Consider the following 23,368-nt stretch of genomic DNA (forward strand, 5'->3'; position numbering starts at 1 on the left):
GGCGAAGGGAAGGAAAAGATGTGGTAGAAAAAAGTGTACAAGCAATAGGGATAACTGCACCCTGGAGAGGATTTTGAAACAAAACCCATTCAGAAATGTGGGGGAGATTCACAAAGAGTGGACTGCAGCTGGAGTCAGTGCTTCAAGAACCACCACGCACAGACGTATGCAAGACATGGGTTTCAGCTGTCGCATTCCTTGTGTCAAGCCACTCTTGAACAAGACACAGCGTCAGAAGCGTCTCGCCTGGGCTAAAGACAAAAAGGACTGGACTGCTGCTGAGTGGTCCAAAGTTATGTTCTCTGATGAAAGTAAATTTTGCATTTCCTTTGGAAATCAAGGTCCCAGAGTCCGGAGGAAGAGAGGAGAGGCACAAAAGTCCAGTGTAAAGTTTCCACAGTCAGTGATGGTTTGGGGTGCCATGTCATCTGCTGGTCTTGGTCCACTGTGTTTTCTGAGGTCCAAGGTCAACGCAGCCGTCTACCAGGAAGTTTTAGAGCACTTCATGCTTCCTGCTGCTGATCAACTTTATGGAGATGTAGATTTCATTTTCCAACAGGACTTGGCACCTGCACACAGAGCCAAAGCTACCAGTACCTGGTTTAAGGACCATGGTATCCCTGTTCTTAATTGGCCAGCAAACTCGCCTGACCTTCACCCTATAGAAAATCTATGGGGTATTGTGAAGAGGAAGATGTGATACGCCAGACCCAACAATGCAGAAGAGCTGAAGGCCACTATCAGAGCAACCTGGGCTCTCATAACACCTGAGCAGTGCCACAGACTGATCGACTCCATGCCACGCCGCATTGCTGCAGTAATTCAGGCAAAAGGATCCCCAACTAAGTATTGAGTGCTGTACATGCTCATACTTTTTATGTTCCTACTTTTCATTTGTCCAACATTTCTAAAAATCCCTTTTTTGTATTGGTCTTAAATAATATTCTAATTTTCAGAGATACTGAATTTGGGATTTTCGTTATTTTTCAGTTTTAATCATCACAATTAAATGAAATAAACATTTGAAATATCAGTCTGTGTGTAATGAATGAATAGAATATCCAAGTTTCACTTTTTGAATGGAATTACTGAAATAAATCAACTTTTTGATGATATTCTAATTATATGACCAGCACCTGTATAACAGTATTTTGATAATCTAACTAGGGGTGCTGAATTACTTTCCTACTCATCGTGATCAACGTGACACTGGATTTCTTGATTTTTTTTCCAAGGTACTTTCATTAAAAATAAATAGGCTGACATACTTTTCTATGAGCATTCTGATTTATTGAAGGCACATCAGTTGGAAAGAACACAATGTTTGTGCTGGGCATGTACATTCATAGTCAATCACCTTTTTCCTTCAACTAAATCAACTGTGTGTGACATTAGGACTGGGTATTCTACATCCCCCACAAAAAAAAAAAAAAAAAAAGAAATTTACTGCTTTAAGGCAACAAGTTTGAGAACTTTTTATTTAAAAAAAAAAGAAGAAAAAAACCCATCCGATTAGTTTCCTTCATTGTAAGCACCCTTGCAATCACATTTTATTGTCAAATAGTGAGATTAAAACCATAAATACATTGTAAATTTCATAAATACAAGATGCAGATTATTATTTCCCAATACCCAGCCTCAGTTTTAGAATCACTACAACTAATCTACAATGTATCACATTTCACAGCAATATTAAATAGCAATTAAATTATCCTACAAGATTTATTTTCCAGTGTATAGCAATAGTTTGTATTGTTACTTTTTACATGTTATGACTGTTGCAAAAACATTTGAGTAGGCTGGGTTAAGCCTTTGTGCTACACAGTTTAGGGGTGTGTGAATTACAGTGTTTCATATGACCGGTTTTCCAGACATGAATTAAGTGCAATACACTTAGACCACATCTTTCCCATTGTGGTGCATTAGGACAGAAAAACACTGCCTAAATCTTCTACTAGTTCAGCTCAAACACCAGCTGCATGGCAAAAATCTTTTGCTTTATTTTCTACCTGACCACTGAGAATAATTAAGCTGTCTGACTTTCTTCACCTCTCTTCAACAAATCTGAAACAGAGGGTTAGCAAAATCTTGCAAGTTCTCTCCAAGTTTCATTGATTCTGAACCCTCTGTCTCTTCTTTATCTCAGTCCCTTCCAAGTCCTTCATGCAAGCAACCAGGAAATCGCGGCACTTAAGAGCATAATGCTCAGGAAAATCCCGGAAATGACCAACATGGGGACTGGAAACAAAATCAAAACTGTCCACCGGGACGCCTTTCTGCTTCAAACTCTCCACAAAGAGCTCAATGTCCCTGTGCCTGATCACCTGGTCAGCTCTGGAGTACAGGTAGAAATGAGGCCAGGCGGGCGGCCTCTCCTGCACTGCGTCATAGTGGTTCTTGTGGATATACTTGGTTAAAGGGTACAGCACAACTCGCAACAGGAAAACAGTCACTGCAAAAATGGCTAAGAGGATGTACCTCAAAACAGGGTTTATTTTGGGCCCCAGGGTGGCCGTCAGTGCACGCAGGGCCCCGGGGACATTCCCACTACCTGGGGCACTGTCCACTATGGCCCCAATTACGTAAAGGGAGCTGAACTGTTTATCACTGTGCAACAACTCAATAATGTAACGGTACAGCATGAAGCCTCCATTACTGAATATGTGAAAGACAATAGGGCTGTTCTCCACCTCATAGTCATAGAGGATCTCCAGCAGCTTGAGGGCCGTACTGCTCAGCTCATTGTAGCCAAACGACTCCGAGATAAAGACCGTCTTCAAGGGAGCTGTGTAGCGGATGGTGACACATCCCTAAAAGTGAAAGAAACAGAGACAGAAAGCAAGTCAAAATGAAAGAAGTACAACTTGTTGACAGGTTTGTGCCTCTTCTAAAATGCAACAACGCTGCAGTAAACACAATGTCTTGTGAGAATATCTTATTTAGTTTTAACCTGCTCATTGTAGATGGAGCTGTATTTGGACAGGTGTTTGTCTTTGCAACCAGCCCAGCCCAGCAGAATCACAACTGGCTCCTTTGTCCCCTGCCAGTGTCTCTCTGAAAACAAACCAGACCATAAAGCAGCGTGGTACCAAAGCTGTCACAGCAAAGCGTAGCTTCATTAAGACAGCAGGCTAAGCTAACAGTCAGCAGAATTACATTTTCAAGGTTTCTTTGTAAGATAATGTTAGCATGTACGCTAAGCTAACTGAGGCATGAACATACAGTACAATGAAATGATGCTCACCCGACGTCCCTGCATCTGGGAACACGATGTTGTAGTCTATTTCATGGTCTGCCATTTCTGTATGCGGGAGTATCAGCTGTTGTTCTCTAACGTTAATGTTTGGTTCATTTGGCTGGTGTAAACAGGATGATGGACAAGCTACAGAGCGCTGAATTTAACAGTGTCAGACATGTTGGTCGGTGGACTGTCAACCTCCAGTCACTACAGTCTCCCTTCCCTGCCCGAGAATTTCTTCTTCTTCGTGTTGTTGAACAGCAGGTAGCATCCAGCTAATACCGCCCCTCTTCTTCTTCTTCTTTGGGATTTTACGGCAGTTGGCATCCTTTGCAAGTTGCATTACTGCCTCCTTGCTCCAACACACAGTGTTTTTTCACTTGGTCCAGACTAAATGAACAGCACTACAGGTGTGTAAGCCCCTTTAGTGAGTGGGAACTACTGTATATTTTTTTTGTGTGACCTATAGGCTACTTACAGCCACTCACACAGAGAGCAATTCAACGGCATTATTAGCAACTACCTTGGGCTGCCCATTCACATTATATGTTCTGTTATTCAATCATTGTACTGGTTGTGTATGATTCTAGTTCTGGACGGTTTGATCTCCTCCAGATAAACCCAAAGATGAAATAAAGACAAAAGAATCATTGTCAAAGAGCATTGGTTTATTTTCCACAGGAAACCTTAGAAATACTTGCTAGCTAAATCAAAAGGTGCCTCTGCATTGCAATTTATTGCTGGTTTTACAACTGACAGTCTGAATGCCACCCCCTCAGTTTGATTAGAAGGTCAAATTCCCTGAAGACTGCTAAAAAATAACAAATATGGGGGACATTTTATCTCCCTAAATTGACATTGTCAGACTTAACGTTTTTGTCAAGAACTTAAACTAACCATTATGACCAACGTGTTAGCATGCTAATATCTGCTAATAAGCACTAAAGATAAAGTACAACTGAGGCTGATGGGAATGTTTTTTTAGAAGTGTTGAATTAATACTTAAAACTGTGCACCTGATGTTCTTGAGTAAAATTAAAGGGCTCACCAAAGTTTTTCAAATGGCTTTCTAACCAAAATTTCAAGATATTTTTTTATAAACCATTGGCGGTAGTAGAGGAAAAGTCTGGATAACTGAAGTCAGTAGGATTAATCCTCTGGGGACCATGAATGTCTGTAAAATTTCACAGCAACCATCAAATAGTTGTTGAAATAATTCAGTCTAGATCAAAGTGGTGGACTGACATTGCCATCTGTAGAGCCACACTGCTGGCATAGCTAAAAAACAAAAATATTGTGAACCTGCACATGTATACAGTGTATTTGCCATGCTATATGAAAGTATTCACACTATTTTCTCCCTTCCCACACAATCTCCATCTTCTGCACATGGGCCTTGGACGATTTGGAGAAAGTGCTTTTAACCACGTTGAGAGGAGCTGCCTTGCCACTGAGGTAGACCTTATTGAGACACATAGGAAGCCACGACTGCTCCTCCTCCTCCTTGTGCTCCTTCTCCTCTACAGCTTCCATTTTGTCCCTCTTGATGGAGGCATATGAGTAGGCAAAGATGTATCCCGTCATGAAGGCATCAAACCCCGCCCGATGTGTTCCTGTGTCAGCTTTCTTCTTCTGATCGTCAGCCTTAGACGGGTGTTCACCAATTATTCCTCTCCCTCTGTCTTCTGTTCTGCTTTCTACAACATCGTCTGTTTTGGTTTTTGTATTTTCGTCATCATCAGTTGTGGTAGTTGTTGCGGAGTTCTTGAAGTCTGTATTGTCTTCACACACCATGTTATCTCCTTCATTCTGTTTGGTGTTTCTGTCACTGTCCATTACAGGTCCACTTTCTAAGCATGGCTCAGCCCCTCCTTGGTCATCTGGTGTTTCTTCGGGATCCACCTCCATGTGGGGTATTTTGTTTTCAGGGGCACCATCAAAGATGGAAGAGCCCTCACCCCCACTTCTCTTCTTGTTTCTCTGTCTCTTCCTCTTTTTTCTCTTGTCCCCCGTGACTTTCTCGTCCTGGAGAATGATCAGGTCAGTGTCATGAGATAATGGACACTGGTTACCATTCGGACACCAGCCAAATGCCTGTCCGACACATAAAAACAGAAAGGAGGGGTTAATAAAAATATTTACACACAAATAGTCTATTTGGCTTGTCTGTTCGAATAGATACAGAAACACTAAACCTTTACTTTAGGCACTGAAAGATTATTTCTTATTAGTACTTCACTTGTTTAATTTTACTTCAATTTGAGAATTTTAGTAAAACAGAGATTCTTTTAGGTAAAAAAACAAACAAACGTTGAAACTCACAGAGAAGCGTTCGCAGATGTCAGTCTGTCCCTCGGGAGACGCCACAGCTGGACACGCTCTGTAGTCCACATAGCTGGACATGTGACCTGCATACTGACAGAACTCGACATGAACATTGAGTCCAGCCCCTCCAGACGTCACACTGCGACTGTTATCCAGCTTACTGGAAAGAGGAGGAAATGGAAAAGGATTATGATGTTATTTTTACACAAAAGAACACAAGTACAATAATGCATGCTGAGGTGTTCTGATATAGAAAATAATAAAAACATTCTGCTCTGCTCTTCACTTCAGCCACATTCATCATTTTTCTTACATTGTGAGATATTGTACATTATGATTGACATACAAACAATTAAATTCAAAACACTGTGGATGTATGTGTTTTTCTTAATTACTAATTTTATAGCTGAGGTTAAGGACACTTTCCAACCAGTTATTGTCCTTTTGACAAGGGGACATAAACAAGCAAATAAATGAAAAAGTTCAATTTGTTTTAATAAAAGAGGATTACAGCATCAATATTCGCTGATCTACTCTATGCAGGCTTGTTGGGTCTACTTCATACCACTCATTTGAACTCTGCACTATAAACCAATACTCACCATTTCTTATAGGCATACTCCAGATAGGAGGCAGTGAGCCGGAGCTCAAATTCAGTGACATATTTGGTATCATAGATGCCAGCAGGAAACATCTCAGACAGGTCGGCCGTGAAGGTGGCCAAGCGCTCGGGCAGATGAGCATAAAAACTCTGGTAGAGAAAGACAAAATCCACTGCATTAAAAAACAGTCAGCAGCATACTGTGAGAAGGGCGTTACGGTAAAGTCAATGTCAATCATGATTTTTGTTGATGACTTTTGAGATAGTGTGCATTCTCTATTTTTCAACAGAGCTAGATAACCACAGGTAAATAACTAGATACCATCTAGGGATGCAACATTTTTTAAATTGTTTCATCTATAAAATGTAAGAAAATATAAAGAAAATGTCCATAACATTTTCTCCAAAACCATCACATGTTTCTGATCCACAGTCCAACTCCCAAAGATATTCAGTTTCAGTTGTATTAAAAACATGTAATCTGCAAATCCTCAAATTGGAGAAGCTGGAACTAAAGAACATTTGTCACTTTAAAAAAATGACCTGAACAAAAAAAATCAATCAAAATAGTTGATTAATTTTAATAGTGACTGACTAATCGACTAATCATTGCACCTCTATTACCAACAAAGACCTGGTAAGATAATGTAAGCCTATTTATTATTTATCTAAATGGAAAAAATTATTATTATTATTAAATAATTATTATTTTCTTTATTTTAAAGGCAAACAGTAAAAGAATGAAATTGAACAGCAAACATAATAACTTGGTGGTACCTGATAAAGGAAGGCCATGTCGATGAGTCCATTGTGGAGCACCAGGGGTTTCCTGGCACGCAGCAGTTCAATGAATAAGGCACGGATATGGACGCCACGGTCATCTGATCCTCCCTGACAAAGAAGGAAGAGAGAGAAAAGACAGCTAGAAATCAACATCTGAGAAAGGTCAAGTATCTTTTGCAGTGTTCTGTTATATTGGGTCTGGTAACATAACATTCTTGTAGGTCTGTCTACTTGTGTCTGGTCTATATACAGGATGTGTCTGTCATAATGTGTGCATCTTGGGATGCATGAAGCAGAGAAATGCCAATGATAATTAATCTGCATTCTACCATATCAATAAACAAAAAAGAGCACTCACAATAAAGACAAGCTTAATGAAAAAGCACCATTTTAGAAATAATTTATTCTAAGAATGTAAACATAGCGGAGTCCATATTCCATATATCATTATAGAAGACAGTATTTTGTGGCTCCAGAGGAAGCTCAATTAAGTTATTAAGTCATTACTGTCATTAACTGTTAAGGATGTTATCACTGAATAATAAAGTAATTATAATAATAATTTTAAAATCATGCTACAAAATCAAGGATTTCCTGTTTCCAAAATAATAATGATCAACTGTATGTAATAATGGAACTAATGCAAGTTAATTGTGTAACGCTGGACACTTCTCTCTCCACGGTCACCATCTTGGCTATGTAGTGTAAGGGGAGGGACCACCAACCTAACTTGTAAAAATGGCAGTCGGGGAAGCTTTAGCAGTTGCGATTGTAAAAGTATGTTCATTTTTATTTATTCTTAATAAAATTGATTTGAAGTCAAGTGATCAAGCCTGCAGATTTTTTGGCAGGTGACAATCGCGGCCAAGCGTTGGCGATAATGATCTAATCGGTTACAATTCACCATTAAGAAGAAGAAGCTTTTAAATATTGCGATTGTCATTTCAAGTTAGTGCACAGCGGCTGTGTTCGATTTCAGGACAAGGTTTAGAAACCACAGCATGTATCATCACCTTATTATTGCCCTTGTAGTAAGGGATTCCATGGGCGTACTGCTTGTTAAAGTCAAATCCATGCTGTACCAGGAACTGGACTGACTGAGGCTCTATGATGTACTCCTCTGAACACAGCAGGGTGAGGTTATACACCTGGACCAGGTATGTGTCTGCAGCCTGGGTGAGGTGGGATAAAAGAAGGAAGAGGCAGAGGATAAACCTCACAGTCATACCACATGACCTGTTAAAGAAGTCTGCAGTTGCACATTAAATGTAATGAAGATGTGAGAGACAGATCAGATACTCACAAACCATGTAAGTATGTGTGAGAATTGTCATTCTCCTTCTAGTGTATGTCAAGCTCATCAGAAATATATAATCGTCATTCATTTCATTTACAGTATATGGCCAAAAGTATGTGCACAAGTTTTTTTGCATCATCTTATTGTACCTTGTAGTCCAGTTTCTTGTAACAGGCAATTCCCAGGGAGAGGATGGAACGAGATCGAGCAGCATGGCATATGGCTTTATATCTGTCCTCTATAGATCTGAAACATGACAGTGAGAGTAAAGGACAACTTACAGAAAGATACACTGACATGCAGTAAGAGATGGCATGGCACTGACTCAAAACCATATTCTACATGCATGACTTCTTGCACGACTGTTTCAGAGGACCACTTATGTTTTTACTCACTCGGCCAGCAAGGATTTCCTGTTTCCAAGACCACTCAGCTCCTAAAAAATACATGGACCACTTATTAATTTTCTTTTTAATCTGTGAAATCATGATGTGACAAAACAAAGAGGGAAGGTATTTGAAACAGACAAGCATACAGACAGTAAGACAGACAGTGCAGTTACAGTGATGGATGTGAAGAGTCTGAAAGGTGGAGGTTAGACCTGCTTAATTAAGATATTGGTGAAGGGAGGGATGAGTTTTGTATGCGTGTGTGTGAGATTTAACAAATCAGTGTGTGGAGTAATGAATATGGAAGGTTGGGGGGAAAGAAAGAAGGGAAAATAATATTAACCTTATGCTAATAACAAATACATGCTGCAACAGCAACAATGATAATAATAATATAGTTGTTATTACCACTATCATCAGTGAACAATAAGGGATGTGCATGCGCAGGTAAAAGTGTCTATAGAAACTACAAACTCATACAAACAGCCCTGGTTAGAAAAGAGAACCAAAGAAAAACAAGAGAGAGTAAAAATCACAGACTGTACAAAAAAAGGTGGCCATATTCCAAATGTTTTGTCCTAAAGTCTAAAACTGGTGGGAAATTTAATCAGCAATTCATCTAAAAATACATTTTTATATTCAGTTGTATTAAATAATGTTATGCCTCAAATTGGAGAAGCTCAAACCAGAGCAACATTTGTCATTTTTGCTTTAAAAAAAATTACTTGAACAATAAATCAATCAAAATAGTTGTTGATTAATGATAAAGTATATGGTTTTGTCACAGTATCCTTAAAAGAGGCACAGCTTGGTTTAGGGTTGACCTTAAAGATGTAACGTTACAGTTTGTTCACATGTTGGACCTGCTCATCGGATCTCCCAATGCTCACACTGCTAACATATTAAATAAGAGGGGGAAACTACGGCTACTTCCACGTACGGCAGTCTGACAGACACACACACCTTAACTTACCGTGTCCACTGCAACAAAGGAAGACGTTTTAATGGCCACCACCATTGCAGGCCAAAGCTCTTTAAAATTATCATTCTGAACATCAATTACTGGAACTACCAGTGAAGATGCCATGTTTGTCTCAACTTAATTTATGTAGTAACTTATGCAAACTCCTATTCGCGCCTTTTATGCAGTTACCGACGGCTACGCGGGAATATTAGCTCTACCTTGCAAAAGTTCTCACTGTCAGCGTCTGTACGCGGATGCCTAACTTGTTATATTATCTTCATATATTTGGCTTTTAGTTTAACTGTTATTAGCACTCACTCGAGTCGTCAGCTAACAGCACCTCCACCGTAAACATTTCAACGTGCTTCTCGGGGGTCCTGTAACTTGGTAGTTGGACTATTACCTGAGCGCAAATGTAATGTAAAAATGTTTGCCCCTAAATGTACGCACATATATTTCAGAATTGATGGATCTGTAATTTTTTTAATCGGAAAATGTGTACTTTTATGCTATGATTGTCCTTCTCTTTTCGACTGTTTTGCTCTTCAATAAAGATTTCAGTCAGGCGTTTGCGATAGACACATATAAACGATACGTCACTGTACTTAACTATCGAGGTGAAGTGCGCCATTTTGGCTCCAACAAAGTCAGAAACATTTTCTCTCTGGTAAAGTATTTTAACTTGTATGCATGAAAGACGGTGTAAAAGTCTTTCAGGACGGCACTCGGGTTTCCACGAGATAACATTTAACGCAAATATAACTTTTTCTTATTTTTACACCGCGTTATAAAAGTATAAAAGTAATGGTTACAAAGCTCAGCTGAGCTTCATTTGCCAGCCAAGCTATCTTAACGTTTGCTAAATTTAGCTTTGCTGTTTTGTTGTGACTGTTGCAATGGGTGGCTGCTCAGCTCCAAACTGCTCCAATTCAACCAGCATAGGTAAACAGCTGTTCAGATTCCCCAAAGACCCTGACCGTAAGAAGAAGTGGGTTGTGAACTGTCGACGTGACTTCGAGCCAACTCCTCACTCCAGACTCTGCCAGGTAAGTTTACACAGAGACTGGCATGTTTGTTTGTGACCTAACAAGACGATGCATTGAGCCCAAAGTTTAATTGAACAGGACAGACATACGAGTTTTATTTGTTGATCATTATCATTCTTTAACGTTACTTTTCTTCTGCCACCTCTGAGCTTTGCACTCACTGTATGCGTGTTCTTGTTTCTTCTGACCGGGTGTGTCAGTAGAAGAATAAAAATGTGTATTCCTGTCTTGTTTTCTCAAGGACCATTTTGAGCAGAGCCAGTTTGAGGAGATAGCGAGGTCTCCAACAGGGGGAAAGAAGCTGAAGCCCAATGCCATCCCCACTCTGTTCAGTGGAGACCCTACTTACCCTGCTGTCACTTCTCCATACATCTTGCTGTCCATGAAACCTGAACCAGGTAATTCTGAATGTGCAATGGCATTTATTCTTTAATATTTTATTACAAGTGGTAGGGTAGATGGGGATTGTATTTTTTGGCGACAGGTCCAGTTAGTTTATTGGCCATAGTTCCTGTAACCTGAAGAAGTGTAACCTTTTCCAGAGGAATGTTTAATTTGAATGCTTCTGTGTAAAGTGAAAGGTTTGCTTAAAGTGCCAAAATTCCACAGATTTAACACCAAACTCTGCAGCTCCATGAAGATTTTAAGCCACTTCTGAACTCATTTGTTTTACATTGGTCACAATTACTGTGGGGTTGAGCCTCTGCCCCTCTCATCATTTTGTAGGCATCCATGTCTGTTATCCAGTGGCTGATGGACATAGCTGAGCATTTAGCAGGAGGAAGGTCATGATATATTCTCAGGAATTGGTGGAGACCAAAACAGAGCTAAAAGGAGAGTGAATTGTCAGGTGGTCAGACGCATGAATCTAATCAATTAAAGCAAATACTGTATATTTGGGAAGTATTTAATTGCTTCACTGTGTTCCCCCTGAGGTAAATGTTTTTAACAGGTTTGGCAGATTGATGATTACTATTTAATATGCTTAAAGGCCCTTACAGACACACCGCTGCGCTCTGAAATTCATTATTTTCAGTGGCTTGCACTGCGGCATGGCAGTTTGTTGCTACGTTGAACAAAGCGCACATGCAGCGCTAAGCGAACCCAGTTGAACTTTGACCGCTGTGCGCTGTGACGAATACCCGCGTGGCCAATATCAACCGTTTATATTGTGTGTCTGAATTCCCAGAATTATGACCAGTTTGTGGTTATACAGAGACATCAGGAGGAAAGCAGTATGATGGAAATGTATTTCCAGTAAAGTGGGAACGTCGGGTGTGTTTTAAGTCAGGTAGCTTGGTGTAGGTAGGCGATATGCGTAAACATAGCTTAGGTTTGTTATGTGAAATGGACATATGCAGCATCACTCTTGCATGTGTTTAAACCTGCTTCCTCCAATATGTCCCCATCTCTAGAAAAGAGATCCTCTAGTCCCCAGGTTCTGCCTGCTCAGTCAGCACCACCTGGTATCCCGTCTGATACCATTACTGTTTACCTGATCAAAGTACCTCCCAGTGGCCTGTCTATCCCTCCAGTTCTGGGCACTGATGAATCTCCTGAGACCCTGCCTGACCCTGAATCTCTGGCTCCTGATGTGTCCCTGAAGCAAACATCTACCTCAGCATCCCAGGTCCCTGCAGCATACTGCGCTCCATGGGCTACCCCTGCACCCCCGGCTCCACAGGAATCAATCGAGACACAAAAACGGCAGGGACAGATGGATGACTTTGAGTGTCAGCTTAGGAATGTTCTCAACAAGTCGGCAGACGAGGAGGACCTCTTTCTTTTAAGTCTAGCTCCACGTCTCAGAAAGCTGTCGCGTGAAAAAAGGGGTGAAGTAAGATTAGAATTCATGACAGATTTACACAGGGCTGAGTTTTCCTGAGGAAAACCATGTTCAGTGTATAAACTATGCGTTTAAAAAAAAAAATGTTTTTCCAAATAGAAAAACACACATTGCTGTGTACAAACTTTGCATTTATGTATCAAGACATTGCAAATAAACTATATTAATTTTAGTAATGGCTGTAATGTATATGTTTTTAAGGAGGGTTGATGAGTTGTATGTATTTCCTTCAGGCAGTGAATAAAGTAAAGATAAATGATTATAACAGGTGATGTAAAAGAAAATTTGTTCACATGAAGTGACGTGGCAGTTATGCGCCTAGTCTTTTAAGGTTTAAAGTCAGGAAATGTATTTTCTGTCACATTTCATTTACTATTTATGATAACTTGTGTAGTCTAGCAGAAAGAGAGTTTTCCTGACTGAACTTTTGTTAAATATCTATATACATAATATATTTGGCTATTCATTCGTTTAATGTTATAGGAATCAACTCTTTCAATAATAAGTGAGTGGCTCTTAAAAAGAGCCTTTGTTTTATGTTGAAGAGGTAGAGCCAGCAGCAAGTGAGGGTTGCAGAGATGATAGGTGGGCAACTCAGGCTACGCTGTATTGCCGAGGCACCAGCAGCAGAATTTGAGAGCAGAGTGCAGGCTGGAAGCAACTGATGTGTGGGCTGGAGCAAGACATGACTAGTGGGGCTGTGCCTGCGCTTGCTTTTTAGCACGAGACCTAAACATATGTGATGCTGACTGAAAACTGGGACAGCAAATGAAACACTGACGACGCAGGGTTAGGGTTACAATTATGGATTTATTCACGCACTTAAAAAACATTTATTGAAAGTTTTATTCTTTTTACATATTTATTTACAGCATTAAACATTGAAATGTATATTGTAATAGGCTGTATATTAACTTATTGGGAGAAAACTGGTAGTTCTATGTAAAGTCAGCCATTGAGCACCCCTATATCGCCAATATGGCATGATCCTTGTTTCGCTGTGAAGCTTCGACTGTGAGATTGACAGTCGAATTAGGCTCCGCCCATCGAAGCATCGAATCTTATTCGGGGTCAGCCCTAGTAATATTATTATTCAGTATTTACTGTGCCAAATCATGTAATGCCTGTTAGTTCATGTAAAATGCTCCATATTCTAGCCAGGAAATATAATGCTAGTAGGACATTGCTCTGTGTCTGCAGTGGAGAAGGAGCTGAATTTCGGGGATCACGGATATGCCAGACGCACCCCTCTGGCCGGCCTGGAGGAGGAGATGCAGACAGGACCTCTGAGGACCGGCAGCCCTGCACACAGTGTCAACTCCTCAAGAAACAGCTGGAGCAGGAGATGCAGCACACTGCAAGGCTACAGAAGGAGGTAGGATGGCTGCTGGTGTCTCCTTTCTTGTGTTTTGTTTTTGTCTTTGAGGGGGCAATGTGCTGCATGTGAATATGTTAAACAGAACCATTTAGAAAGTTCAGTGCGTCAAATGTTGAGAGAAAAGTAATAAATCAAATACTTTTTTATTTTTTTTACACTACTGTTCTAACTACACATTAGCTGTAATAATCTGACTTTGACTGTGGGCAGCTGGCAATTTAAGATAAACAAACTGAGAAAGGAAATCACTGAGGGAATGCTCAGTAAATAGCCCCAACAAACTGTCTTCTTCTCTGTCTCTCTCAGGCAGAGGAGATGAAGAAACGTCTATATCGACTCGACCGGATCGAGAAGGGTCTCCAGAACTTTCTGTATGAGGACCAGATTCGTGCCCTCTCCCTCACCAAACGCTCCCGACGTGCCGTCTGGTCTCCAGAGACCATCATGAAGGCCCGAAAAATACGCTGTGCAGTTGGCACAAAAGGCTACGAGTACTTGAGGGAGCTGGGATACCCTTTGCCCTCCTACAGGACTCTGTGTAACCGCCTGGAGACTAAGATCATGATGACGACTGACATGAGCTGTGAGGAGCTGGCAGAGCTGGGCCTGGGGCTCATGGCCACTTGTGACAGTCCCACAGAGGGTGTTGGGGACAATGATGAGGAGGAACTGATTGGTGTTTTGTCCTGATCGTGGCAGCTTGCGTGAATTACTGACTCTAACCAAGGGAAGAATGTGCAGAGTTTGCCGTGTTGCACGTCTGCAGATGTTGACTTCAAGTAACGATGGGAAGATGAAGAAAGACTTGAGCATCAATGTAAATGTATGCTTCGCTTGACAGAGATTGTGAGTCGACTCATTTGCATTGTCACCAGTTGTGCTTGGGATCTGCACCAATAAGACATGGCTCCACTGTTGTGAGATGCTGGGGCTTGCAGTTAGTCTAGCTTTGTGTATGGTGTTTCTTACCCTGAAGATGCTCTACTACAGTATGTGCTGCAACATGTGAGGAGACGTTCGATGTAGTCTGTGACAAAGTGGACTACCATAGTGTGGCATTGTGTGGAAAGTGTAGAAATAATTTGCACAAAGAATTTTCTGCTTGTGTTTAAAGCTGTTTTAAGAAGTTCGTGTGACGGTGTTAGCTCGCACAATAAAACCCTGGTAGTATTTGATATACTCAAATGTACTGAGAGCAGTTAAGCTCATCTTTGGTTAGGTTGCTTGAGTATTCGGATAGTACGAGGGCTACTGTGGCATGCAAATATGTTACACTGTAAAAAGTTTCTTGTACATTATGCAAGCTTTATTTTTTGTTAAAATTCACCCAGAATATTTATCATGTGATGGTTTGTGTATGTGTAAAACAGTAGTACACAACTGGGATAGTGGGTCTGGGAAGTGGTCTGTAACCATGCTGTTTGAAATAACTATTACAAATCACGCAATTGCGGTCATCAAAATTAGAATATCAATTTTTAATTCACGTAACCTATTTATATCACATTTGGGGAAACATTGCATTCAGTTTTTCCAGAAGGTCCCAAATCTTCTGTCACTGACAAATTATATAAAAGAGCATAAAGGAATAAAAGTAAACCCTCCATTGGTTAATAACTACAAGTAGTGTAATTCTACACTAGATAGTGTAAATTTCCTTTTGTTGGACATTTGACTCTTTGCCCTGTCTTGAAGTGTTCACATTTGCAGTGCAGTTGTAGTTAGCACGGAAGGGTATCAAGAAAAGCTTGCTCTACTCAGCAAGTCACATGATATCCAGTATCCAAAACACTGGTGCTGTGAGAAAATAAAATAATTATAAAGAATGACCTGTATTTTTCATGCGTGTGAATGTGAGACATTTCCCTATATCAAAAAGTGTAGGTGTACACATCCCGCAGCTCAGTTATAAATATACAGCATTGTTGCCATAACTACGATGGTTACATAATTGAAATGAAAGCTCTCAACTCCACTAGTGAAACAAACCCTAACCACAAGTCTTCTTTAATACCACTGTAGTTACTAAATACTCACACAGGCCAGATAAGGTGTGTCAAGTTATCTTTATTCAGCATTAAACAAAGAATGACATTTTACTTTGGCCCAGGTTGGACTTCGAGCAAATCACTCACATGAGAGATTAGATATTTGTCCTGCATGTGGCTTGTTACCTGAGCTGAACTGGAATATGAGGACAACATTTAGGTGGAAAGATTAATACAAGTGTCAAATATTGCATACAGATTTGTGAAGACTGACTAACACATTAAAGTACTGTAGCTTCACAGTATGTGTATACAGAACAGTTTACATCTGTTTCTTTAAACCGACAAAGTCTTTGCAGTACGTCTTTCACTTTGGCCTATATTCCTGCAGTTTGTTATTGATTTTGGCCTCTTACAAAAGTGGAACTATGGTTTTGTTTGTCAGAGGGTGGCATTCACCTCTATACAGTCAAAAGAATGAGTCACGCATAGTTAAGTAAATATTGCTCAGTAATGAGATCAATATCACAGGAGAAGTTATTTTGATGGTAAACAAACAACAGTTGCGCTAGCAGCTCTGTAGGGAAGGCAGTGCTTTGAGCTAAATGCTAATGTTAGCATGCTAACACACATTGACAGTGCTGACATCCTGATGTTTAGCAGGTGTTTACAATCTTAGTTTGTTCTCATGCTAACATTTGCTAATCATTTGTTTTGCAGGTATTTCTCATAAACCAAATATTTGGCCCAAATAAATATTGGCCCTAATGATGGCGCTAGAGCCAAAGTCAGGGGATCATCAATGATATTATAATTCGGACAGCTAAAAGCCTAAATTGCTAATTGCTGTACAATGCAGTGCACAAAGTAAATGGAGGATTTCTTTTTTCTTTATCTCCTTATTTAGTCATCTCTCTACTGTCGACTATGGAGTAAAAGCATAAAATGGCCAAACAATACTTTTCAAAGGAATGGGAGGAGCTGCTCATAGATCCACAGAAATTACACTAAATTACAGGTGGTGATGTGATAACAGCACAGATTTTAAAAATATATATATTGCTAAGTTGGCATTGCAGTTTGATTTAGTGTTAGACTGTAACAATAAAGTATGCAGATATATTTGTATACCAACTTCATAAAAAGCAGGACAATTAGTATATACTGTTTACAATTATGTGGCACAGCAATTACTGTTAACACCAACAATGGCTCAGCTACATTTCAGTGTCCCAGTAAGCCATGACAGACAGTGAGTCAGTATGTACAGTACCAGGGCTTAGAAATTGGTAAAGCTTGATGGAATGCAGCTATCAGTAATGTTATTAGCTTCGTTATTAGCTTAGCTGCTTTTCCAACTCCTATGTTACAATTCTTACATAACATGACTCACCTTTGTAGCTCTGTTTGCGCTGGTGATTTAGATACTTTCAAATGAAAGTCCTTTGACACCAAGGGTTTTACCACATTTTGTCTGCAACTTGTACATATTTACATTATATCACAACTCCACTATCTGAATGTGATGTATTTAAGATTACACACTAAGTGTACAGATACACACACACACACACACACACTCTCTCTCTCTGTCTCTCTCTGTCTCTCTCTCTCTCTGTCTCTCTCTGTTTGAATTGGGGGAAGTGCCTAGTCAACCCCCACAGGCTTTAAAAACAACAGGGGTTTACTGTCTGTTTATGTGGATCACAGGACAGAGTGGGGACAGAGGTAAGAGTTTCTTTTGGGGCTCAAATCTTAATAATTATCACTTTTATTTTGAAAAGTAAATTAAAAGACATGCTAACCAATTGATTTTTTGTTTGTCCTTTCAAAATAAGATTTTGAGTCAGAGGGGAAGGTTTTTTTTTTTCAAAAACCTATTCATAGTTTCAAAACAATTACTTTTAAGGTCTGTTAATGCACTTTTAGACACTTAATATAATCATATGAATTCAGTAGTTAGCCACAGCTAATGGGACACAGATGCCATTCTTTCATGTTGGTAAAACTGAACCTGTGGGGTTGTTTTCCACACACTGATAAACTGATTGTTATCAAATATGACACTGAATAACTAAACTTTTAGTCTTTTTAAAGGCTAATTTATCTGTTTGTACAGACAGTGTAGTTTTTGGATGCCACTGAGGCTTTAAATATTGCTGTCCCAGTGTCTCTTTGTCTTCCTGCCTGCCAGCCTGTCTGTCCATTTGCCCCCGACATTCTTCTCACTTTGGCTGTTTACCCCATAACGCATTCTTTTTGCAAATTATCTCCACATGTGATGAGAGAGACAATGAGGGTTTACTTTTTTAATTATTTGGGGATCAGACTGACTGGCCATTTGGTTTAGGGCAGGGGAATCCTGCCAAAGATTGAATCTGCTTTTACCCCACACTGCACTGTATTCTACAGACTGCATTAATGTCGTCACGAGTGCAACAATATACAATGTAGAGGCTATGGCACAAGTTTTGTGAAGAGCTAAAGTTGATGATGACTCACTGACTTTTCTTTATTTAACCCCTCTTTTTGGATTTTTTATTTAGTTATATGCATGTCTCAAAATGTGGCTACAGTTGATGTTAAAAAAGGACCTGACAATGCACAGAGTGCCTTTTGATTAAACATGGTTTACTGCACGTCTTTCTCGTTAGGTACATTCAGTCCAGCCAGCCAGGGAGGGACAATGCGCTCTCTCTCGTTGCTGTGGCTGTACACGGCCCTGCCAGGTCTGCTGTGGGCCTACCACGTCAGTGTGTTGGTGGAGAGGGACAATGACACCTCCAGGATCTGCAAACCCGCCCCCGATTGGAAGATAAAGGGACGCGCACCTATGCAAGAGCTGTTGGGAAATGTGGTTGTGGTGGCACTACTGAAGGCCAGCTGACAGTTCTGTCTCACTCAGGCCTCCAAGTAAGAAACCAGGTTTCATGAAACAATTTAATAGTTCAATAGGCATATATCAGTGATATGTAGTGTTAAAAATATCAGAGGGCACCGATAACATTGGAGGTGATCCAGGCACGTCCAGCTGGGAGGAGGCCTCGGGGAAGACCCAGGACTAGGTGGAGAGATTATATCTCCACACTGGCCTGGGAACGAGAGCTGATTCATGTGGCTCGGGAAAGAGAAGTTTGTGGTCCCTTGCTGGAGCTGCTGCCCCCGCGACCCAACCCTGGAAAAGCAGATGAAGATGGATAGATGGATGGACAGATAACATTTGACTACATTTAACCTGAGTAGTGCTTTTTCACAGCAGACATTTTGAATTGTCACAGTAGGAAAATAATAAAATGAATGATGGCTTAATTCCATTTAGCAGCTTCAATTTCAGGGTCCTGGTATTGTGTATGCTGGCTCATTATCACACTGTCATGGTTTACTGGGACACTTGAACAGAACAGAGCCATTGTTAATGTTATTAGTAACATATGTGGTACTCCTACCGTAACAAGTCCAAATGTCTGCTGTCCGTCAAAGATATCAGTGATGTTTTTGGTTGAGATGATTTAAGTTCTTCATAATTATTTACACATTATGTTCTCTCCAGGAGAAAGAAGAAAAGGATCAGGAGGGTAAAAATAAGTTTGGAAAATGTCAAAGATGTTGCTGTTTGGAAGATGTTCCAATGAAAAAAATACAAGAATTTAGGCACTCTTCATTATGTCAAATTTGAAATGGCTATTTCATGATTGAAGTTTTAAAGGATTAACCTTTTGACACACACACACAGTCATTCAGCTCTCTTCTTGGCACATATGGCAATACAACCTGCCAAGCGGGGACCAAAGCAAAGATCTCTGTCTTATCTGTCCATTATATTGTATTACTTCCAGAGAATTTGAAAGATTAAATTATAAATACTCATTTTACATTTTGATCAAATTCATTTTTGTAAAAATGCAAAACACAATTGGTGGGGTGGATAAAAGTGCCTTTACGAACTCCTCCTGCATTGATTTTAATTAAGAGTTGCTGTCTGTAGTGTCTGGATTAGCGGTGAGTTGACATTATAACCAGCTTTCACTCTTTCTCTGTCTGTCACTGTTTAGGATTGGAGGCCTGCGTGACAAGCTGAACCGCAGCAACATGACAGAGGTGTCTTTTATGATAGTAAATGAGCGTGAGGCTCGGTCCAGAGCCATGTTCTGGGAGCTGAAGAGAAGAGCGCCCCCTGGTGTTCCTGTGTACCAGCAGGCTGCCCTTCAGACTGACGTGTGGGATGCTCTGGATGGTGACAAAGATGACTTCCTAGTCTATGATAGGTAAGACAAGTCACCTCGTCAAGACGTAGTTCCATTAAAAAATGTTTTGTGACAAACACCCATATGTTTCAGCTCTTTGATGATGCTAGAGTGCAAACATAAAATGCATAAAATATTACTACTAGTCCCAGCACCTTGGCCTCCCAGTTTTTAGGGTCTCATGTCATGATTTTGACTGTGCTCTGCGTTAATAGTTGATTCTTCCAATCACCAATTTCCAGATTGTAAAATAGAGGTCACTCTTATGAAAGATTGCAAAAGCACAACTATGATTTATCTCACTAAATGAAGAGATTAGTTTAATTGAAAACGAATGGTATTTCAAATTAATCTTAAGCACCAATCAAATTGCAAAGATTCCCATCTACATTTTCATTCTCTCGCTCTCTCTCTCCTTTTTCTCCAGGTGTGGTCTGCTCACCTACCATATAGTGCTGCCTTACAGTTTCCTGCATTACCCCTATGTAGAGGCTGCAGTCAGAGCCACATATCATAGAAACATCTGCAATTGCTCTGTGAGTAATCACAAAATACACACATGCAAATGCTTTCACTCACTCACACACACACACACACACACACACACAATTGATTGTCAAGGTTTAGTATGAATTACTCACTCAATCCAAAATAAAATGCCATATTAACAATAGTTTAAATGGCTATATGAAGTGTGAAAATGGTCGCTCATTGTGACCAACCCACAAAGAATTATCACCCAACTCTGCACCTCACAGCCTCTGACTTTCCTTATCTTCTTTTAGCTCATTGTTTTGGTTTTCCATCCTGCAAACTCTGCCCCACATTAACCTTGTTCCCAGCAGCAGGCAGTTCTTTTCAGTTTGAAAAAAAAAGCTCTGATAAACCAATTGTACACGACCTGCCCAGCACCAAGCAGCACACAGACAAAGCTATGTTCAGCATAGCAAAGCATTTAGCACCTAGAGCTAAGAAAGGAGGCAGTTAGTTATCTGAGGAGTTGGTGGAAACCATAACAGAGAATATTGGTCAGAAACAAAACTCTAAGTGAATGAAAATGTTGTGTCATGTCTGCTAGATGTGTAAATGCAATTAGTGTTGCTTTAAACTAGAACATTAGTAATTATATAACATGTTTTATCTTCCCCAGGCTAATTTTACTTTATCAATTGACAAGAACATCACCATGCAGAACGGGACAATGCAGGTTAATGTCAACCAGTCAACTACAGTACCCACAGTTCAATTGGGCACTGATGATCCAGACGAGGGAGACACACCTCCTATGCCAATTCATCACCACCACCATGATCCTCATGATTACCATCACCACCACCCTGCTCAGCATCATCACCCCCATCCGCAGTAGCATCAGCAGTCCGGCAACCACAGTCATAATGGTGAATAATTAGGGTGCCAATTAAATTACTAGTGTTTTTACTTGCTTCTTTCTGATTAGGTTAATTAGGATGGGTTTACTTTTGGTGAAATATTTTTATTTTGATGGCAGAACATACAGGTAAACATCAGTTCACTGAGTGGTTGAATCTGTTTAAGCAGTAATCAGATTGTGGTTTCTCTGCTAGCTATTTCCACACCTCACTCCTCTGTGTGGATGGTGTCGTCAGTCCTACTCTGTCCTCTCGCATTAATGAAGTCTATGGTACAAAACCTGTCTGCAGGAGGCTGTAGATGGATGTGTGTGGAGAGATTGGATGGACTGATGGTTCCTGTCACCCAGTCAGAGGATGTTGTACACTGCTGCTGAGAAGACATCAGTCAGATTACCGTTCAAACATGTTCATTTCTGCTTCTGTCAAGCCCGTCTCGTGCAGGATCTGAAAGTGATATGCTGTGTTACTACATTACTATATACATATAACAAAGATTTTAAGAGTTTCAAGTGATGTCCTTTCTTCACTTGAATGTGTACAAGTATTTTGAGAGGTGGTATAATAAATTAGATTAGCATACTAATCCAATTAAATCGTAAGATATAAATCACAACAGAAAACGACCATTGCCCTATTTAATACATTTTGCACATTTGCTGTAGATTTAAAACTTTACTTCTGAATAATTACCTGAACGTAGAATGAACCTTTAGGTGGTTGTTCTCCATTAAAAGAAAATACATTTGGTGTCTCTTAGTGTTATGATAGGTGACTTGTGTAGTACCTGTACAATTCATGTAATTGGAGATGGGAGGATATTTGTTTCTCTTTCAGTAATCCCTTTTCACAATAAAGAGACCTTAAAGTAATAGTTTTGGGAGATTGCTTATTTGTTTTCTTGGTGAGATGAAAAGATTGATAGACAGGATTGTCCTGTCCTCAAAAAAGACTTCACATGAAATATTTAAGCATATGTCAATATTTGCAGTTCTTAGTTAGCTGCAATTAATACAACTTAAGTTCCTTTGTTGTCATTCTTCCCCATGATTACGTGCATGTTTCTGTCCTAACACCAGATTGAATGAATAGTGCACCACCAGCTTTGTATACTGTGATTCTTGTAAAGTATTGCAGATTGCTTTAAATTTCTATTCAGCAATGCTTTAGGTCTTAAACCTACTTAATAAACCTCAGCAGGTTTTAGATGCCTGGCCTGGCTAAACTACTTAATCCACTCAGTCTGCTGCTTGTGTCAATACGGTAATTAGTGCTTTCACTTACATTCAGTGGTGGAATGGTAAACAAAATGCTTGGATACAAACATATTTATTTATGGTTCCCTTTTAAAAAGACTATGTACATATGTTATTGCTCACTGCCTACTGGACAGAGGGTATAAAGTTAAGATTTATGCGTCAAATTGGTGACTCAATCAGGAGAGTGACTGGACATTAAGAAAGCACTGAGACTGGGTCACTGTGTGCTGGGAAGCAGTAAAAGAAAATGTGAGAGCACCGTCCATTCCTAGAAGCTGTGAGGCATTGATCCACTAAGATGTTAAGGAGGAGAGGAAGAGGCAGAGACAATCCACCTTCTGCAGTCCTTTCTCCCAGTGCAACCATCACCCCAGGCCCCAAAAACATGTTAAATTGCATGAATATTAATTCATTTATCTGTTCAATCATATGTTTTGTAAGTTTGATCTCCCTATATGCTGTTTCAAAGCCTCTTTCACAATTTAATTTAATTTGTGTTTAATTTTACTGAGATACTCATTCGTTCATTAAACTCCAAGAGACAATACCAAGATGACCTTTGTGAGCTCCACTCTTAGGGGGAATGTTTCCTAAAGAGTTGGGAGAAAGGCTGACTCTG

The 23,368-nt window shown here is 40.0% G+C and overlaps 4 protein-coding genes across 4 annotated transcripts; 2 read left to right on the forward strand and 2 right to left on the reverse strand.

Moving 5' to 3' along the window:
• Positions 1 to 1,265: 1,265 nt before the first annotated feature.
• Positions 1,266 to 3,500, reverse strand: tmem53 (transmembrane protein 53). Its single transcript, XM_038718769.1, has 3 exons — positions 3,245 to 3,500; positions 2,951 to 3,054; positions 1,266 to 2,810 (listed from the first exon to the last, which is right to left on the reverse strand). The coding sequence occupies exons 1-3, from the start codon at positions 3,297 to 3,299 to the stop codon at positions 2,109 to 2,111; spliced, it is 861 nt and encodes a 286-aa protein (XP_038574697.1). The 5' UTR covers positions 3,300 to 3,500; the 3' UTR covers positions 1,266 to 2,108.
• A 385-nt stretch (positions 3,501 to 3,885) lies between these two features.
• toe1 (target of EGR1, exonuclease) lies at positions 3,886 to 9,958 on the reverse strand. Its single transcript, XM_038718767.1, has 8 exons — positions 9,607 to 9,958; positions 8,640 to 8,680; positions 8,394 to 8,490; positions 7,961 to 8,119; positions 6,942 to 7,055; positions 6,166 to 6,314; positions 5,561 to 5,723; positions 3,886 to 5,332 (listed from the first exon to the last, which is right to left on the reverse strand). Exons 1-8 carry the CDS (start codon positions 9,718 to 9,720, stop codon positions 4,589 to 4,591), a joined length of 1,581 nt encoding a protein of 526 aa, XP_038574695.1. The 5' UTR covers positions 9,721 to 9,958; the 3' UTR covers positions 3,886 to 4,588.
• A 240-nt stretch (positions 9,959 to 10,198) lies between these two features.
• si:ch73-382f3.1 (uncharacterized protein LOC100151273 homolog) lies at positions 10,199 to 15,693 on the forward strand. Its single transcript, XM_038718768.1, is given in 5 exon segments — positions 10,199 to 10,643; positions 10,885 to 11,041; positions 13,690 to 13,757; positions 13,760 to 13,864; positions 14,174 to 15,693. Coding segments are annotated over 5 exon segments (864 nt in total). The 5' UTR covers positions 10,199 to 10,493; the 3' UTR covers positions 14,558 to 15,693.
• Positions 15,694 to 17,433: 1,740 nt separating this feature from the next.
• On the forward strand, positions 17,434 to 22,592 carry selenop2 (selenoprotein P2). Its single transcript, XM_038718770.1, has 5 exons — positions 17,434 to 17,583; positions 18,510 to 18,768; positions 19,908 to 20,120; positions 20,527 to 20,635; positions 21,250 to 22,592. The coding sequence occupies exons 1-5, from the start codon at positions 17,553 to 17,555 to the stop codon at positions 21,466 to 21,468; spliced, it is 831 nt and encodes a 276-aa protein (XP_038574698.1). The 5' UTR covers positions 17,434 to 17,552; the 3' UTR covers positions 21,469 to 22,592.
• The last annotated feature ends 776 nt before the right edge of the window (positions 22,593 to 23,368 follow it).

This window comes from Micropterus salmoides, unplaced genomic scaffold (assembly GCF_014851395.1).
Source record: "Micropterus salmoides isolate LMB-PRFRI ecotype aquatic unplaced genomic scaffold, ASM1485139v1 Ms_hic_scaffold_14, whole genome shotgun sequence".
Lineage (NCBI taxonomy): Eukaryota > Metazoa > Chordata > Actinopteri > Centrarchiformes > Centrarchidae > Micropterus > Micropterus salmoides.

What these genes read in the sequence shown, in the direction of transcription:
- tmem53 (XM_038718769.1), bottom strand. Translation starts at nt 3,299, where the DNA reads ATGGCAGACCATGAAATAGACTACAACATCGTGTTCCCAGATGCAGGG. An exon ending in CCCAGATGCAGGGACGTCGG is followed by an intron (nt 3,055 to 3,244) that starts GTGAGCATCATT and finishes GTTTGTTTTCAG; the next exon opens with AGAGACACTGGCAGGGGACA. An exon ending in GCTCCATCTACAATGAGCAG is followed by an intron (nt 2,811 to 2,950) that starts GTTAAAACTAAA and finishes TTTCACTTTTAG; the next exon opens with GGATGTGTCACCATCCGCTA.
- toe1 (XM_038718767.1), bottom strand. Translation starts at nt 9,720, where the DNA reads ATGGCATCTTCACTGGTAGTTCCAGTAATTGATGTTCAGAATGATAAT. An exon ending in ACAAGAAACTGGACTACAAG is followed by an intron (nt 8,120 to 8,393) that starts GTACAATAAGAT and finishes CACCTCACCCAG; the next exon opens with GCTGCAGACACATACCTGGT. An exon ending in ACATCTGCGAACGCTTCTCT is followed by an intron (nt 5,333 to 5,560) that starts GTGAGTTTCAAC and finishes TGTGTCGGACAG; the next exon opens with GCATTTGGCTGGTGTCCGAA.